The 18,254-nt window shown below is 44.1% G+C and overlaps 1 protein-coding gene across 2 annotated transcripts in view; it reads right to left on the bottom strand.

Moving 5' to 3' along the window:
- LOC146785485 (uncharacterized) overlaps positions 1-17,533 on the bottom strand; it is a 148,800-nt gene extending 131,267 nt beyond the window's left edge. For both annotated transcript variants that reach the window (XM_085634565.1, XM_085634566.1), the window contains exon 1: positions 17,383-17,533. In XM_085634565.1, coding sequence (XP_085490691.1) covers positions 17,383-17,406 — 24 coding nt within the window. In that variant the 5' untranslated portion in view covers positions 17,407-17,533. The remainder of the gene's footprint in view (positions 1-17,382) is intronic.
- Between the last annotated feature and the right edge of the window lie 721 nt (positions 17,534-18,254).

Below are 18,254 nucleotides of genomic sequence, written 5' to 3'. Positions count from 1 at the left end.
TTGCTAGATCAGCCTACAGCTAGGGTCAAATTCAAAACCTGGGATACCAGATACGCGCAGTTGGACACTCAGGACAAGACAACACAACTGTACACCTTGCAGAGGAAATTCCCATTCCAACACCCAGAGGAAATTCCCATTCCAACACCATGTTCAGGCAATATAATTTTTTTCCTAAATTAATTTGCCTTCATTTATGGTCTTTTCACTCCATAGTTGTTTAGTTGACTCCTGTAAATCTAATGTTTTGTAGATACTAAACAAGTGCATATTTGCACCCCAATTTATAATCATTGATCGAAATATACATTATTTGTGATGATTGCTTGGGTCTACACTACGCACACATGCAGAAATAGCAGCTCCTCACCCTGTAATGGTGAGCAGCGTGGATATTTCATTTCTTTTCTCCTGCAAAAGGACCCAGGAGGAGGTAGAGAGGAAACCTGACTGGGGCCAGTAAAGCTATTAAGCCCGACTACCTGATGTCTGCCATGCTTCAGTGAGACTGGCCTTATGTCATGCAGAGCTGGCCTGGAGGTCTGACAAGGTCCAAGAGCTCTTAACATGTGGCAGGAGATTTGAATAGGGGGAGTTGTTTAGAGCCCCGCAGGCCTAATGAGAGGCCTCTAATTCACAAACAAAAGCCCCGCTAGAACATTTCAAAAGAAAAAGGGTCAATCAGCCGTAATACCGGACGTGACAGTACATTAGGACAGTGTTTCTGAAGCTTTTGACTTCTGTGGACCCCCACTGAATCGTAATCCGGCGACCCCCCACAGAGTCATTATTATAATCCGGGGATCCAAGCCTAAGCAATTTTGATGATTTGATCCGAAAAATAATAAACAAAATTACATGAACAAGCATCATCAAACAAAATATGAAATATTTTATTTATTTCATAAACAAAAAAATCTGCATTTTAATGGGAAGGTTGGAGCTTAGCTAAATTCAATTGAGACCACTGATCGTCCATACTATGTTCTGTTTGATGCACATGTACTGCTCCCACAAATTAATCTGAGGATACAAACATTTCATTTATAGCACATTTTCAAATTTTACAATTATACATTTTGCTTCGTTATATACACTTTATTACTCGGCTAACATTTTTAGGTCGAGCCTAGAGTCAGTGCGCATGCGCTGCTCTGCGAGATTTGTTGTACTGGAGTAGGGAACAGAAGCCCAGCCCACTCGCCGCCCAGATTTGCCATTGGCTTGTGTCATTGTCCGTCCTAAATGCTGGCTTCTCATTTGTAAATAGGCTTGTTAGTCCCTCCTTAGTACCGCCTCGTTTTCATTTGTGACCTACCATGGCGACTGGCCCTGTTACTTCGATTGTTACATGGTACCTGTTATTTAGGGCCATATGTAGGTAGCCCAATACCGGTCGGTAACGGCCGATTTTCGGTAAAAATCACATTACCGACCGGTATTCAGGCTTTCTGTATGTAGGGGGGACATTTCAGGATTCGGTAATTTACCGAATCGGTAAAATTACCGAATCGGTAATTTTACCGATTCGGTAAATACCGAATCCTGAAATGGGATGTAGCGGGAGTGTGTGGGTGTAGTGTGGATTCGTTATTTACCACCAACTGAAAGTTGGTGGTAAATGACGAATGTCTAAGTTAATGCATTATTTGGCCCTTAGATGTGTGCAATGTGGCAGACACACATGCCCTTAGGGCATGTATGTGTGCCACATGTGCACACATGCAGGAATCAGGGGTGCAACAGGGTGTCACTGTGACACCCTGCCACCCTTGATTGTGCAACCCCATTACCGAATCGGTATTTACCGATTCGGTAATGGTAACTGGCTTCCCATTGATTCCTATGGGCCTCCTGGCCCATAGGAATCAATGGGATACAAGTTACCATTACCGAATCGGTAAATACCGATTCTAAAATACCGACACTTACCGAATCGGTATTTTTTTACCTACATTACATTTACCGATTCATAAATACCGAATCGGTAAAATTCGGTATTTAAGAATCGGTAAATGTAATTTACCTACATATGGCCCTTAGTCTTTAAGCACTATTTTCTTTATCGAGTTTCTCTTACTGCAGGCACGATGTGCTTTGGTGCCTTCTTTACAACCCCGCCCTCCCTCTCGTTGTCGGTGTCTTTTTTACCCCCCCTATGTGCCGTCTTTACCCCCCTCCCTCCCGTTGTCCGTGCCTTCTTTACCCCCTGCCCTCCCTCCCGTTGTCCGTGCCTTCTTTACCCCCTGCCCTCCCTCCCATTTTCGCGCCTTCTTTAACACCCCATACCCTCCCTTCCGTTGTCCCTGCCTTCTTTACCCCCACCCGCCCCCTCTTCAGTTGTTCGGGCCTTCTTCCTTCCCCCAGCCCTCATTCCCTCCCTTGGACCGTGATGCCTACCATTTGCAATGCAATAGGTCTCGCATTTACGTGAGTTTGAGCTACTGGCATTGTAAATTACAAAGTCTTTTATTTATGTTTTGGTTTTGAAAACATAAATAAAAAGCATTTTCATTTACAATGCCAATAGCTTAAACTCGCGTAAATGTGAGACCTATTGCATTGCAAATGCTTGCTTTATTTTCTAAGCAGTTGCAAACCCCCTCAGTCGATGTCACAGATCCGCCGGGGTACCACAACACAGGTTAAGAACCACTGCCTTTAGGGCATCTTTATTTCTTGGCTGCACACCAAAAGGCCACCTCACCACTGGACCTTGCTGTTTGCAAGGGACATCTGCATTACTTCTCACCCACCAGTTTCAGTCTTCCTGCTTAGCTTCCCATTACTGAAACACAATTCGAGAAGCAAATCTCAGTTCATCAGATAACAAAATACAAAAACTATAGTTTTTCACCTTCAACTTTCTGACCGCAGAAGATTTCATCAATGCTGCAAATGCTTGTAAGCCAGCAGACTCTTCAGCAGACCCATGTACTCGAGGATAGCTCAGCAGCCAATCCAGTCAGAACTGTTAACTCGTTGAATACAAGTATCTTCCCAAAGGAACTCTAAGCCTTACAAGAAAACCTTCCTAAAACAAGTACGCCTTGAAACAAGAGATCCTTCTTACTGCTGGCTAATAACCGACTGTTTAGGCAAAAAGAAAGACTGAAAGATCTACCTCAAGACAAATATTTACATTAGTTGAAGCAAATAACCTGCTTTCAAATTACCAGAACAGTTTGTACTATGGCACCAGTGATTTCTACAAAGGATGATTTTAAAACAACAGTGGATTAACAAGTACGCCTATTGCTTGAACACGTCCATGTATAGGTCTCGCATTTACGAGAGTTTGAGCTATTGGCATTGTAAATGACAATGCCTTTTATTTATGTGTTGTTTTTAAAACAGATAAATAAAAGGCATGGTCTGTTTACAATGCAAATAGCTCCAACTCTCGCAAATGCGAGACCTATTGCATTTCAAATGCACTAGGCACCCGAGCTATAATAAACAGAAAGTGTTAGGAGTCAGTGTGTCCTGCCTGCAACAGCAAGCAGGAGAAAGCAATAAATAAGACACATTGGGACTTGACAGCAACATTAATAGTTTTCTTTAAAAAAGTGACAAAGTCCCTTTCTGTATGGTCGGTCTTGGAAACTTTTTTGACTTGCAGACTTTCACCAGGACCTATCCTTTTTGTATCCGACCCAGGCTATAACATAGTCAGCCATTTTTTAACTCAAGGATTTTCCCAGGGTTGCTATAGAATTTCGAAGTGAATGCTTCACCATTTATTTTGAACTAAATGTACTTCAGTATATATTTTTAGAGCTTCAAGCTACATTAATGCGTCCTCAGGGCTTAAAGGTCATTTTGCATAGTCTCCATGCTGCTGCACAGCTTAAGAACAGGGTTTCTGCTCACACTTGCCTCTGTTAACAGGTTGTAGAAAATATAGATACTCATTCATTCCATGGTGGAATTTGACAGTCAGTGAGATCATGGGTTTTATCGTAATTTTTGGGAAGTAGCCCTTTAGCCATCCCTTCTACATCTCTGGTGCACAGAGGGTTGAGGTACATGAATGTCATAATGCACCATCTTAGCTCGAGCTTGGCACCCAATTCAGTGTGAGCAAGAAGGCCTACACCCTAAAAAGGGCTGAAAAGTTATTTCATGTCTAACCTCTTTATGAAAAGGAGACCATAAAATATGCATGAGACAGGATAGTGAATAGTTAACCGCGAAACACTTTAAGTAATAAGAATAAATACCTAGTCACATAGGGTAATCAATGCGATAATTAATTTGTGCTTAATTATGTGTATTGTTTGGCTGCCCCTGTTTTTAGCTTAATTGTGTTTTAGTGTGTGCTTTCTTCTTTGCCTGTGTGTACGAATCCTTGACTGCATGCTTCTCTGTAGATGTATGTACTCTGTTTCTTTCATGTCTGTCTGCAGGTGTGACTTTACTGCTGTCTAGCTTATGATTGGTTGTGTGAGTGTGTGGCTCACACGGGTGGCCTCCGGTCTGTGTGCCACCAGGTGCATATGTTTAGAGTCATCCCTCTGATTCTTTTCTACTTTGTCTGAGTATAACTTCATGACTTCAGCTTCAATGTGTACATGATTTATTACTCTTGCTGACAAGTAGAAACTCGCTGGTGCCTGAGACAACTGTTTATTAATGCATTTTCATTTCAACTCTTCCTGTGAATTGCGGAGAAAGTCACCCCAGGAACTGCCCTTTCCACGAGAAAGAGGCAGCTGGCTGCAGGAGTGCTGCAAGGACGAGAGGGACTGACACTTCCCACAGGAGCAGAGACTGCTGGAGCGCAGTCGACCCAGAGACACTGCAGAGAGACCTCAGGGATGCAACTGGGCACAAGAGCCCGGGGTGTTGCGAACACCAAAAGAGACGGCAACTGCCACTAACCGGACTAAAGCTGAACAGGAGCAACTTCGAAGCTGCAGAGAGCAGGGGAGCGGTATAGTCTCACAAATAACAGAAGCAAAGGTCCCCAATACGACCTCCTTACAGGAGAGTGCCGATCTGCAAGAGCGAAAGGAAGTGCTCGTTTCACAAGAGCGAGAGATCGCTTCACAACTCATTCACAAGAGAGCGCAGAACTGAAAACCTCAGAGGAACTCTCGTTTTTTCACAATCAGCAGAGACTGATAGGGCATCATTTAACTAATTCTCTAGAGACTGTAGAGCTTCAGACACCATGGTCTTTTCCAATATCAGAAGAGACTGCTAGGTCAACATTTAACCCCTTCTTAAGAAATGGCATGCTCCAATCACCGAAGGAACTGCATTTCACACACTAAGTAGAGACGGCTAGGGCATCATTTAACTAATTCTCTAGAGACTGCAGAGCTTCAGACACCATAGTCTTTTCCAATATCAGAAAAGACTGCTAGGGCACCATTTAACCCATTCTTAAGACACGGCAGAACTTCAGACACCACCCATGGGCGTCCGCAGACATTTTTCCAGGGGGCGCTAACCTGGCAAATGAAGGGGCGTGGCTAATGTTAATCAATAAGGGCGGGGCTAAAATGGCAGACAATCAGGATCGGGTAATGCTCAGGCCAAGCTGAGAAAAAAAAGTGGTGAATTCTGCCTTTGAAACTGGACAACAATTAGAGCACACATGAACCCTAAAATTACCCCCCCGCCCCTTAAAACTCATACATTCCCCGATCCCTAAAATTAGCCCCCTGGCACCCCATAACCCATACCCGCCCTGACCCCTAAAATGTCCACCTGGCACCCCAAAACCCATACCCGCCCTGAACCCTAAAATGTCCCCCCTTGCACCCCAAAACCCATACCCACCCTGAACCCTAAAATTACCCCCCTGGTACCCCAAAACCCATACCCACTCTGAACCCTAAAACTATCCCCCTGGCACCCCAAAGCCCATCCCCACACTGAACCCTAAAATTACCCCCTGGTAACTCAAAACCCGTACCTACCATGAACCTTAAAATGATCCCCATGGCACCCCAATCCCTAGCCCACCCTGAACCCTAAAATGACTCCCATGTGTGAACGCAGCACCCCGAAGTGAGCTCACCAGTTAATGTGGGGTGACCAACTGGCATGGTTGCAAATTCAGGACGGTAAGTGTAAAATTCAGGACAAAGAGTCAAAATTCAAGACGAAAATTCAGGACAGAAGGTCAAAATTCAGGACAAATCTTCGGAACAAAAGGTACGCTTTACAGACACATCAGAGGAAGTTGCGCGATAGTATAAAAGTAAGTAAATAGATCACCACTTAAGTACCATTCAAAATAAGTTTATATTAGGTTGGGACAATCGTGCACTTCACGGTTTTTTGGTATGCATACAGCTTTGAGCAACTGTGCAGGTCTTTTTGAGGTATTTCATATGATAATAATCTATTTATATGGTTACTGCACTGTGTTGTCCAGTCTGATATTTTGTTTACAACTCATGGTCATGAACAGACATGTATGGTGAGAGAAGTGCTCAGGAAGATCTGCTCGGATAGACTTTGTTACTAGCATCTCATATCTGAGTGCCATTGTGAGATGTAACGCGGCAAGCATAGGTGAACTAAAGGGAGGATTGCTGTGATGAACCCACTATAGGGAACGCATTATGGGTGTTTCAGCAAGTGGAACTTAAAATATGGAATCTGACTTTGCTTATGGGGGCTTCGCAGAGAGTTGCAATAGCTGACGGAAGTCACAAAGGTGCTTGTCCCTGCAGCTTTCTTAAAGAAGGCACTGTCAATACACATAGTTTATTTTGACACCTTGCCTATTGTTACAAACACAATATACATCTCAAGCGCAGCTCATGGCACTATGTGTCTCTCCCTAAAACCTTACACCTAAAACAAAGCATGCAAACATTTACAATTACTAGTCTAACATTCAAGTGGCAGTTGGGTGTCACTCAAAATGTTGTATGCATGATGTATGGATCCCACACATAAGCACACAGCAAATACAGAAAAGTATTCATAGGCAAGGGAGTAGCCAGAAAATTGAAATACCTCCCACTTTGAACTAAAGCTCTTATGGCACCAAGAAAGCAAATTAAGTCTTCACAACCCTCCCCAGAAGAGCTCTCTTGTCCAAGGATCTAGCCATTCATCATTCCATCAAACCCCTGACATCCACCATTTCAAATGTACTTTCTGTTATCTAATAATTTTTTCATCCACCATTCAGTCTTTCACCATTCATTCTGGCCTTCCATCTGTGTCACAATCCATATCCAAACCTTTTCAACCATTTGCAAACATATCCAACGTCTATTCTTCCATCCATCATTTCACTCTTCCATCCCTCCCTCCACCCTTTCACCCAATCCATCCATCATCCATCCACCCTTTCACCCAATCCATCCTTTCACTCATCCATCCACTTTTCCACCAATCCATCCATTCACTCATCCATCCAATCATTTACCCTTTCCCCAAACCATCCTTTCACTCATCCATCCACTCTTCCACCCATCCATCCACTCCTCCATCCAACCACTTACCCTTTCACCCATCCAGACATCCTTTCACTTATCCATCCATTAACCATCCACCCTTTCAACCAATCCATCCTTTTACTCATCCATCATCCATCCACCCTTTCACCCAATCCATCCTCTCACTCATCCACCCACTCTTCTACTCATGAATTCCATTCACTCATCCATCCAACCATTTACCTTTTCACCCAGCCACCCTTTCACTCATCTATCCACTCTTCCACCCATCCATCCATTCAGTCATCCATCCCTCCATTCATTCACCCTTTCACTTATTAATTCATCAATCCGTCCATCTATCATTTCTCTCATCCATCCACCCATTCACTCGCCCATCATCCACCCTTTCACTCATCAATCCCTCCTTTTACTGATCTTTCATAATTGGTGGTGTGAAGGGTGGGAACCCCTAGGGCAGCGCACACTACTGTTCTTTCACTTCCCCTACTGCTCACCTTTACTGGCACAATCAAATCTTTTCTACTGCTGCCTGCAGTCAGTCTGGTATTTTTCTAAATGCCCTTGTATTTTTATTACAGCTGTTTGTGTTTATTCTTGTATACAGACAGACATGCACAAGGATTTCTCTATCTCTCTCTTTCATTACAGACAATTAAAACAACAGATTGATTTACATATCTCTAACAGTTTCATAGCGAGATAAAGCATCGTCCGTTCCTTTCACACTACAAAATGAAATGGCAATGGAGACTAACAAGACCTCAGAATTTATCGAACACAAGCAGGTACATTTGTTACGCGTCTTCTTATGAGAGAAGGGCGAGATTATGCTTTTAACTGCACGGATCCCTTACTTGCATTTTTTCCAGGACCGAAACTCCCCAGGGTACCCCCACTGTGCGCCCCAACTGCAAGAGGAGACTTATTTTAACCCCGCAGTGCTCTTCTGCTTCTCCTACCATTCGTGTCATATTTAAGCTTCAACTTTGAACTTTAACTTCCGCTGGGCTCCTCAGTGATTTTAAGCTAAGGCGCTTTAGAGGTTCAGGGTGGGATGTATGCTTTAGCAGCTCAAACTGGTCATTCTATATGTGATAACCAGCCACAGACAGAATGACAATGGGCGGGAGAGGCAACCAGCAGGAGTGCGGGGTGCCCCATCAGGGAGTTGAGGCCTCTGGCAGGGAACAGCTCTGTTCCCTGCAAGGCCCAGAATTACGGACAAAAGGCGTCCGTAAAAGCATGGGCGTCCGCAGGGGGGGGGGGCAAGGAGAAGTGCTCCGGAGAGAGGGGGGGGGGCTTCCACCTCTAGCACCAGGGAACGGGAGCTGAACCCCCATCCCTCGCCTCCCCTCATACTGGAAGAGAAAATGACTAGGAATCTCTCCAGAGCCACCCGCCCCCCGCTTCCGCCTCGGTTTGTTTTTTGCTTCTGCTATAAAACGGCAGCCGGGCACGCTGGGGCCTTCTCTTTGTAACATTTAATTAACTGCGGCCCGCATCTGTTCGTGTAGGAAAGTTAACGTGACAGTAGCCAAAGTGCAAAGAGCAACCCTTGACAGGCCAAGAGTCATCAAGGACCTGCGCTGGCCATGGTGCTTACAATCCAATAACAAGCATTAAAAATGCAATAGGTCTCGCCTTTTATTAAGTTAAAGCCATTTCTTTGCTATACAATACCATTAGCAAAGCAAATGGCTTTGACTTAGTTAATGGAGAGACCTATTGCATTTTCAATGCTTGTTTTTAAATGTGATCCAGCTGTATTTATTGTGCATTATTTAAAAAGAATTGAAAGGGCATCAGATTGTTTGCTCAGTTTTTGTCCTGGTGCATTCGTACATATGTTGTAAGATCTCAGTGCAATTACATCCTCTACGATGCAAGGTGTGCAGTTCTGCCAGTGGTGTTTTGGGGATTAAGGAACCGATAAAGACCGATTAAGCCCGGGAGGGCACGGAAATATTGTGGTTTGGAGGTACCATAAACAGCCCTCTCATAGTTACCCTTCAATTATTGAAGACTAGGCAGCATAGTTTGAATTCTAATGTTTTATTATTCGAGGCATATAGAAGGAGGCAAGCCAAAAAAACACAAGGAGAGCCGAGCCGGGGCTGAGACAAGGGTCCGGCTTGGATCTTAGAGCCCTTGCACGAGCCGAGACCTGAAAATATTTGCTATGTAAACCATACAACACATGTAATGTAAAATATGATCAAGCCTTTTCAAAATGCAAACGCCCCCTTGACTCAGAGTAATGCAAAAAAAACTCTTCGGTCAAGCTTTGTGATACTTTCAGGCAACTTTCCAGCGCAAAACAAGTTTTATGCTGACAAGCAAAAAAAATCCTCTCTTTTTGTCAGCACCTCCTAGTGCTTCAGGTGAGGCCACCAACCATCCATGTTACTGTTTGCTGTGCTTTTTCCAACTATATTTTATTATTTTCAGAATACAACGTTCCCATGAAGTACACAATACATGTAGTCAGTATATAGACTTTAGAATGTCAGGTGAACCAATGAACATATCCAATAAATTAACATGTGTGAGTGACATACAGTGCTGTATATGGTTACACATATCATTTGCCATTAATAACATATAGAGATAAACAGGGTACGAGATCCCTAGTTTGTTGCAATATTTATTCAATCAGAGACATAGGTGTGGCTGCGTGTGCATGCTTGGGTTATTGTTCAAGATCAAGGGAAGGACTCCATCCCAGATCATGATGGTTTGTAGTCTGATTATGGGCCGATCTGGAGTAAGAAAATGTCCCAGTCCAGCAATTCCACCGATTTTCTCTGGTGGAAGCATAAGCTGCATATCGTACCCTCCTCGGACAGTGCCCACTTGTAAAGTTCTGACCGCCATTTACAAATGTCTGGGCCTGTGATGGCTTCCAAATAATGGCTATAGTCGGTTTCACTATCAGAATTGCCACAGCCAGATCTAACAAGCATTGGTAAATGCATTAGGTTTCGCCTATGTGATTAATGATGAGCTGTTCTTTGTTGTAGCTTGCTGAGTAGTTGTACAAGATAAGTGACAGAAAGTCTGTTAAAGCGTTATGGCTTGTTTGTGTCCAAAAAATCAATATATTGTGCTGTGACTAGTGGTATAGCGCAGGTAAGTAATAGCAACATTTTGAAAAATGAAATGAAACAGGGAAATATTAGAATTAATTGATGTAATAGCAATATTATGTGTTCAGAGGAGTTCTGACAACTTTTGGGCCTGGTGCCACTGCACCTGGTGCACCATTCAAATCATACCTCTAGTGCCTACAAGATAACTGCATTTGTGACTGCCTGTTTAGTAGTAAAATAATGCAATATTTGGTGTTTACAGGGGTTCCTAAACTTTGAGCCCCGGTGTCACTGCACCTGCTGCACCATTGAAATCATGACCCTAGTGACTGCAAGGTAACTACACTTGTACTGCTTATTTAGTGGTTAAATATAGCAATATTTTATGTTTTGAGGACTTCTGATAACATTTGGCCCCGGTGCCACTGCACCTGCAGCACCATTGAAATCTTGGCCCTATTGTCTGCTAAATAATTGCACTGCCTCTTTAGTAGTAAAGTTTAGCAATATTTTGTGTTTAGTGGGGCCCCTACAATTTTTGGCCCTGTGCCACTGCACCATCCAAATCATGACCCTTTTACCCCATACATGAATGCCCTTCTGGCTGTATTATTTAGAAGTAACATTAACAATAATCTGGGATTTGTGGGGTTGCCAGAGCTTTTTGCCCCGGTGCCACTGCACCTGCTGCACCATTCAAATCAAGTCCCTTTTCACTGCACGGTGACTGCACTTTTGACTGCCTGTTTAGTTCTAAAATATAGCAATACTCGGTGTTTAGTGGGGTGCCTGGACCTTTTGGCCCTCTGTGTCACTGCACCTGCTGCACTATTGAAATCATGACCCTAGGGCTTGCTAGGTAACTGCACTTCTGACTTCCTGTTTAGTTGTAAAATATAGCAATATTAGGTGTTTATAGGAGTTCTGATAACTTTTTGGCCTGGTGCCGCTGCACCATTCAAATAATGATCGCAAACTGCATTGACTCCCTGTGGAGAAGCCTGTTCACCTTAAGATCTTGTGTACCGCCCATAAAATCTTACATTCCCGGGGGTCTCCCATCCTATCTTCCGCTATCTTCCTATCAAGCTTTACACTCCCTGCGTTCAACCGCCCTTAATCTGGCCTCTGTCCCCCGGGTTAAGAGAGGAAGAGCATGTGGCCGTTTGTTTCATGCAAAAGCCACAGTCCTCTGGAATGCGCTCCCTCAGTCTATCAGAAACATCCAGAACCACTGTCCTTCATAAAAACTCCGAAAATGTGACTTTTCTCTTACTAGGCTTCCCTCTGTAATCTTTTCCTTAGGTCACTGTCGCAGTTGGTAATCTTTCCACAGGGTGGCGCTGGGAAGCTCCGTTGTTGGGGCAGCTATGCGGTCTATAAATCTTATAACATAACATATACCATATACCTGGCTTTAAATGCAGTTGCCCACCAAATGTGGTGCAATGCAGGTGAAATGAGTGGCAAGCAAAGGGCCTATTGGCATTGTCAAAGGAACTGTTGTCTGCTCTAAACAAGTATTGAAAATGCAATAGGTCTCACCTTTCATTAAGTTAAAGCCATTAGCTTTGCTATAAAATACCACTAGCAAAGCAAATGGCTTTAACTTAATAAAAGGCGAGACCTATTGCATTTTCAATGCTTGTTACTCTACCCTTCCCAGACCTCCTGTCAAAGATAGGTGTCAGAAACCCGTTGTCATGAAATCGTGAGGCTGCTGTGGGTTTGGTTCTGGCAGACGGCTAAATCCAAAGGTACAGGGATGCCCGCTCATCGCCCCCCCCCCCCCCCCACACACGTTTCAACATATTTATTTATGCACCAAGCAGCTGTCATTATTTTGGTGCTAAGTTTTGTCCAGGAGCGTACCATTAGTACAGTCCCTGAAAATACATAACTGTTCTTCAATAGATGATACCTTTGATATGCCCAGGGCATACCTCATCTCGCTCCATTGCTAGGCCAGGCCTCTCTCGGTATGCCTGTCTTGCACGCTGATATATTTAGCCCAAGCTTACCAACTAGAACATAATTGTTGCACTTTACTATGGGAGGAGTGTGTAATTGGCGTAGGGGAATCCTTATATCAAGAAGGCTAGGTATGAGGAAAAAGGAAATGCTCTGGACCTATAGGTGCTGGTAACAAAAGTGTTATTTAACTAAGGGTTCGGTAATGAAGTTCATAACTTGTTTCAACACAGCTTCTCTGTGGTTTCTATGGCTGTAAAAAAGAGGTGTTGTACTTAGTTTAAAAATAGAACCCTTTCCGACCTCGGTAGGATGCAAGATTACGACATGGATTCGAACGTATGATTCACAGATCACTTCAGATGTCAGCGGTGGGCGTTTAACATTGCTTACTTGAACTATTGCTTCATATAATTTTCTCAGAACCACTGCTTCCCCGTGCTCGTCGCAGTATAATTTACATTGTTGTCATTTCATTCCACCACTTCCACTAAGACACAGTTCCATGCATTTGCCAATTTTTCTCTGAAAATATAACTTCTACTATAACCCCATAGTCTCTGGCCTCTAGGCCTAATCGGAATCCCAGAGTAGATTTAAAAAATGCATTACAGGTGAGTAACTGGTTCTTTCACCAGCCCCTGCCCACCCTAGCTCGGCTCTCAGACTTTGTATCTGAGAAGCATTACACAGGAGGAGGTTTTACAGCAGCACATCGAACATGATAATTGTTCTAGTCTTTTTAAAGCCTGCCGGCTGAGCTGCATCACATATAATGAATACATAAATAAGGCTACAGCGGGAGAAAAGGAAAGGTCAGTGAAATGATGTATGAGCTTGGACCCCGTGGCATCATATCCAGTGGACTGTGGACATGCAGGGATCCCAGGTCATGAGAAGGGTCTGGCGACTTAGCACAGTCCTCGCTGCATAGACACATAACACGTGGCAGAAGCAGGGCCAGATGAGCCGCAGTCATCTGTTCAAACTCGCCTATAATCTGCGTGTCCTATTAAGAACATATGCAGTTTACACCCTTTAATTAGAAAATAAATACAGAAAACAAATTCTATGTTCCTGATTGCAGGCCTTTCTCTGTTTGCTTCATTCAGACTTGACAAAGTTTCAACAACAACGGTAAGACACTGCATAAATAAACACAAAAACCCAATCACGCAGTGCCCCTTTCATTGTGACGGCCCACAAGACGTGGTGATACACGAAAGTAGGTTGCTTGGAGGTGTAGAGGGAACCTCGTGCACATGAGGTGTGAGACCTGTGGAAAGTATTGTGTGGAATGACCAGTCATTACATCTAGGCACCTTACCTCTCTTTGTTGTAGATTTATATAGCGCGAACTCAACCCGAAGGTATTGGAGCCCTTTACATGAGCACCAGTTACCTTACTGGAGGACGCATTCATTTTTGTTAGGCACGGTGAGATTAAGGGGCTTATTTACGAGCCCTTGCGTCACTTTTATGCCGCCGGTGCATCACTTTTTGTGATGCACCCGCGGCGTAAAAAGTGTGCCTTGTTGCACCATATTTACAAAGTGACGCATCTACCTAGATGCATCACTTTGTAAACCCCTGCGCCACATTATACCTGCGCCAGGAATAATGTATGCAGGGGGGTGTTCCGACGCAAGAAAGGGTCGTAGAAGTGACGCAGTGAAAGCTATAAGATTTCACTGCGCCACTTCTAGAACGCAAATGCGTCAATATCTTACGCCTGAGGCAGGCGTAAGACTGATGCAGGCACATTTCACATGGGACTTGCCCATGTGTAATGACCCATTGCTGGAGTTGCGTCACTTTTGTGACACACTCCAGCAATGCATCATTTTTGCACCTACAGATACATCAGAAATACTGACGCATCTGTAACTCCTTGTGACATGATGCGTCACACTGTAAATATGACGAATCATTGGTGTCGCAAGGAGGGCGCAATGAAAAGTGACACATCTCTGTTTTCTCGCAGCGATGCGTCACTTTTCATAAATGAGGCCCTAAGTGATTCGGCCAGAATCAAAGGATGCCGAGCCAACGCCGAGACTTGAACCTGGTTCCCCAGCTCCCTAGTCGGCAACTCTGGCCGTTACGCTACATCCTTGTCATAAATACACAAACATTCCAAGAACAGGAACACAGCTTCCATAATGTAACCCTTCAACAGATTGAGGAACACGAGATAAGCATCTCTACCAGCCCGTGGGGGCTGTAAACGTTACCCCAGTGCCACTAAGTCCAGGCTCAGGGGAAGCGGAAGAGTCAAGGCATTCATTCCTTGAAACAGGTGTCCTGTGAACCGCCACTAGGCAAACGCCACAGGTCCGGTTTCAATGCTGGATGTTGTTTCATGCTGTTAATGGCGATTGTGATAGCAACAGTGTAAAACAATTAGCAATATCTGCCTGCTATTAACAGGGGAGGCGTCCTTCCAGAAAACAAAATAGAGACCCAGGGATGTCCTAGCCATAGTGGCGATGTGGGACTTCCCCCGTGGGCTGCTACAGTATGTGGCGGTTTGCTCCTGCAAAGAAATTACACTTACTGTCTTGGGTACTGAGGAAAACCCCCAGGCTGCGTTGGAACATATTTCCTCCCAAACTTGCTTATGAAAGGATCTCACTCCACAACCCAAAACCCCCTGCAGTGTGCTTCTTATGCTTCTGGGTTGTAACATGGATCTGGTATAACACTGCTATTGATGCCGTCAATCCCGAAGAAGCTGATCTTGGTGATAGGTCAAATGGCTATGAATGGCGTTCTCTGCTTTCTTTTAAAAAAAATGTTTCTGATGAAAGGCATGCAAAATGCTACTGCTGGGTGGGAGTGTTACTGTTACGACTCTATACCATACGCAAGTAGCAATCGGAAAGTGAATGCTGGTAAAAAAAATATTTGTAATGCAATAGGGAGCGGATATAACCTTATGGCTAAAGCTGCCGACGATGGAGCTGGGGAATCGGGTTTGAGCCTTGGCATCAACTCCCTAGGCCTACCAAAAACAAGGCGGCCGTCTTCCAAAGGGGCTTTTTAAAAAAAAAAAAAATTTTATAACACTCGGGACAAAACAGAGTGCTGTGCCGTGGAGGGGCGGGAGCGCACGAGCCGCTATAATTAAAGATAATGAGTTGGGCGAGCTGCGCACAAGACGCGTGGCCGCCATTATTTAATGTTTAAAATAAAAACATTTTGGACAAACTGCAGTGCCCGTCCCGCTAATGGTGGGTCTGGCCCCATTGTAAAAGTGAAAGCGCGCATAGCGTGCTGCAAATACAAAACAAGCTGTCCCCAATGCGCAAAGGCAGCCTGCTTGTTTATATATGCATCGCGCTTTCACTTTAACAATAGCTGCTGCCCCACACAGCACTCGTGGGGTGGGGCGGCAGCTATTGTTAAAGTGAAAGCCGGATGCAAAAAATATACACGCGGCCACCATTTGCGAAGCCGGCTGAAAAAAATAAGTGCCTAACCAACTAAGGGAAGGAGACAGTATAACGCCACAAGTAAAAGATCCAGTCCTGATGGGCGGTCCCAAAAGGAGACAGGGCGGTAACAAGGAGGGACTAAGAAGCCTCATTATCAATCGGAAGCCAGCGTTTACCATGGATATGACGCCAGCCAATGAAAAATATGGGCGGGGCTTCTATACCACTTTTAAAAAATACCCTAATACAGCATGCCTCGCAGAGCGAGCAATGCATGTACTACAACGCTAGGCGAGACCTAATTTGAATTAGGGGAGCAGATCTGAATCAGATTGCATCTTTTCTATCAAACAGACATTCCACTTACTTTCTCCCATCACGTCAAATCCATTAATTTACAGCTAATGAACCTAATAGCCAAACTCCCTGTTAAACATTTACCTTAGCTGTCTACAAGAACTAATCTCCTTATTCAGTCTCGCATGTTACTGTATGCAAATCATACACAAATCATACGTTATTTTGGAAACCAATCTGACTTTGAATCGTACTCATTTGGACAAGGCTTCAAGTGATCAAATAATGATTGATATCTAACCATAGAAAAATAAACATGCCATCAATCGAAATATTCATATTTAGCAAACTAATCAAACGCCCCCATCAACAATCTGGAACTCCAAAATCTCAATCAGATTGGATTTGTACAATATGTTCAAACTGTACAGTTTGTCACTTCTTTATCCTAATGAGCTATTAAAATGGCTCCGCCCCCATTGCTTGAAATGCTTTTCCCACTCCACTTGATGGAAGCATTGCCCCATCACCAACCTCCCACCTCACCCTAAACCTAAAGTCTGGTCTAGCTGCGCCCCCGCGGCTCAAAGCATTTGATCCACGTACTGAATCAAATCAATGCATTAAAAAAAGAAACTGGTGACCAGTGAAAAAAAGAACACATTTTAATCAGCTGAATATTCAGCCAGGTGGCATAAGGAGCTGATTGTAAACATGAGAGGGGGTTTGGGGTGCGTGGTGCCTAGGTTTGTAAGAGAAGGGAGGCAAGGATAAGACCTGCTGGTAAGCTAAATAAGATGTTGATTAAATCATAAAGACAACACAATAAAGAACCGTTTAAAAAAAGTAACGAAATGGCTCTTTTATTTTATTTCTCTTAACGACAGACCGAAGCTTCGGGGACCGCACTTCCCCCGTTTGTTCCCCACACTTTCCCCATCTCCTTGTATATTACGATACTTCAATACATTTAACGCAACGTACATATTGCCTTACTAAAGATATACATAAGTGTCTCAAGTACACGGGCAGAACTTTAGAAATGGTGTCCTAAACCGGTAAGCAACCTGCTGTTGATCAGCAAAATACAATTATACATAATGAAGTGACTATTGCATGCACTGCAAGGCTACTCCTCCGTGGGACATCACTCACCTCATCTGACAGCTGCTCTGGCATTTTTCTGCTAATTGCAATAATATGATGCACTAAGGGTTGAATTTTAGGTCAGACTTGGGAGGCACAGGAAGCAAAACGACCTCCCTGAATGAATGTGCAAATCGGCTCTACTGCGCATGCCTCATAGGCGTGACAGCTCATCTAGACGTGCGCATGCCCAGAACCAAAACGTTGAAGAAACTCACGGAACCGACCTTCCTGTCCATTTCTGATTGAGTGAAGAAACAACATTTGTTTCTATTGAATTAGGAAACAGGTGCCAATATCATTATATAATAATCTTATTTAAGACACTTCACCCTGAAGATATACAAAACATATTTAGACAGTAAAAAATGTTTTTAAAGTGGTATCAGGTAGTCTTATTTTGTGAAAAAGTGGTCAATGAAACAGGTGGAAAATGTTTCGGTGTTTTACAGCACACCTGTGAACCTACCATGGGGCAGATTTACAATAACTGGCGCATCCCTGCATATAAGCAGGGATGCGCCGGTTATTTTGCGTCACGGCAGACACCTCTTGCGCCAACATGGATGCGCCGCATTGTAAATGCAGCGCACCATGGCGCACGAATATACAGATGCGTGACGCATCTGATGTCGTAAACGTGATGCAGTGCTGGAGTTGTGTTGCAAGCGCGACGCAACTCCAGCACTGCTCGGGGGTGCCCTATACTAGCTATGCTGCGTCACTCCTTACGCCTGCTACAAGCAGGCGCAAGGTTTTGACACAGCGGGGTCGGAAAAGTGACGGAGTGAAACCTTGTAGATTTTTCTCGGCCACTTTTCCGAGGCGTTCCGCTGGAACGCCTCCCCCCCCCCCCGCGCCGGAACGCCCACATGAAACCT

This window comes from Triturus cristatus, chromosome 11 (genome assembly GCF_964204655.1).
Source record: "Triturus cristatus chromosome 11, aTriCri1.1, whole genome shotgun sequence".
Classification (NCBI taxonomy): Eukaryota; Metazoa; Chordata; class Amphibia; order Caudata; family Salamandridae; genus Triturus; species Triturus cristatus.
The sequence above is the reverse complement of the archived record's forward strand: the minus strand, read 5'-3'. Positions and strand labels throughout refer to the sequence as shown.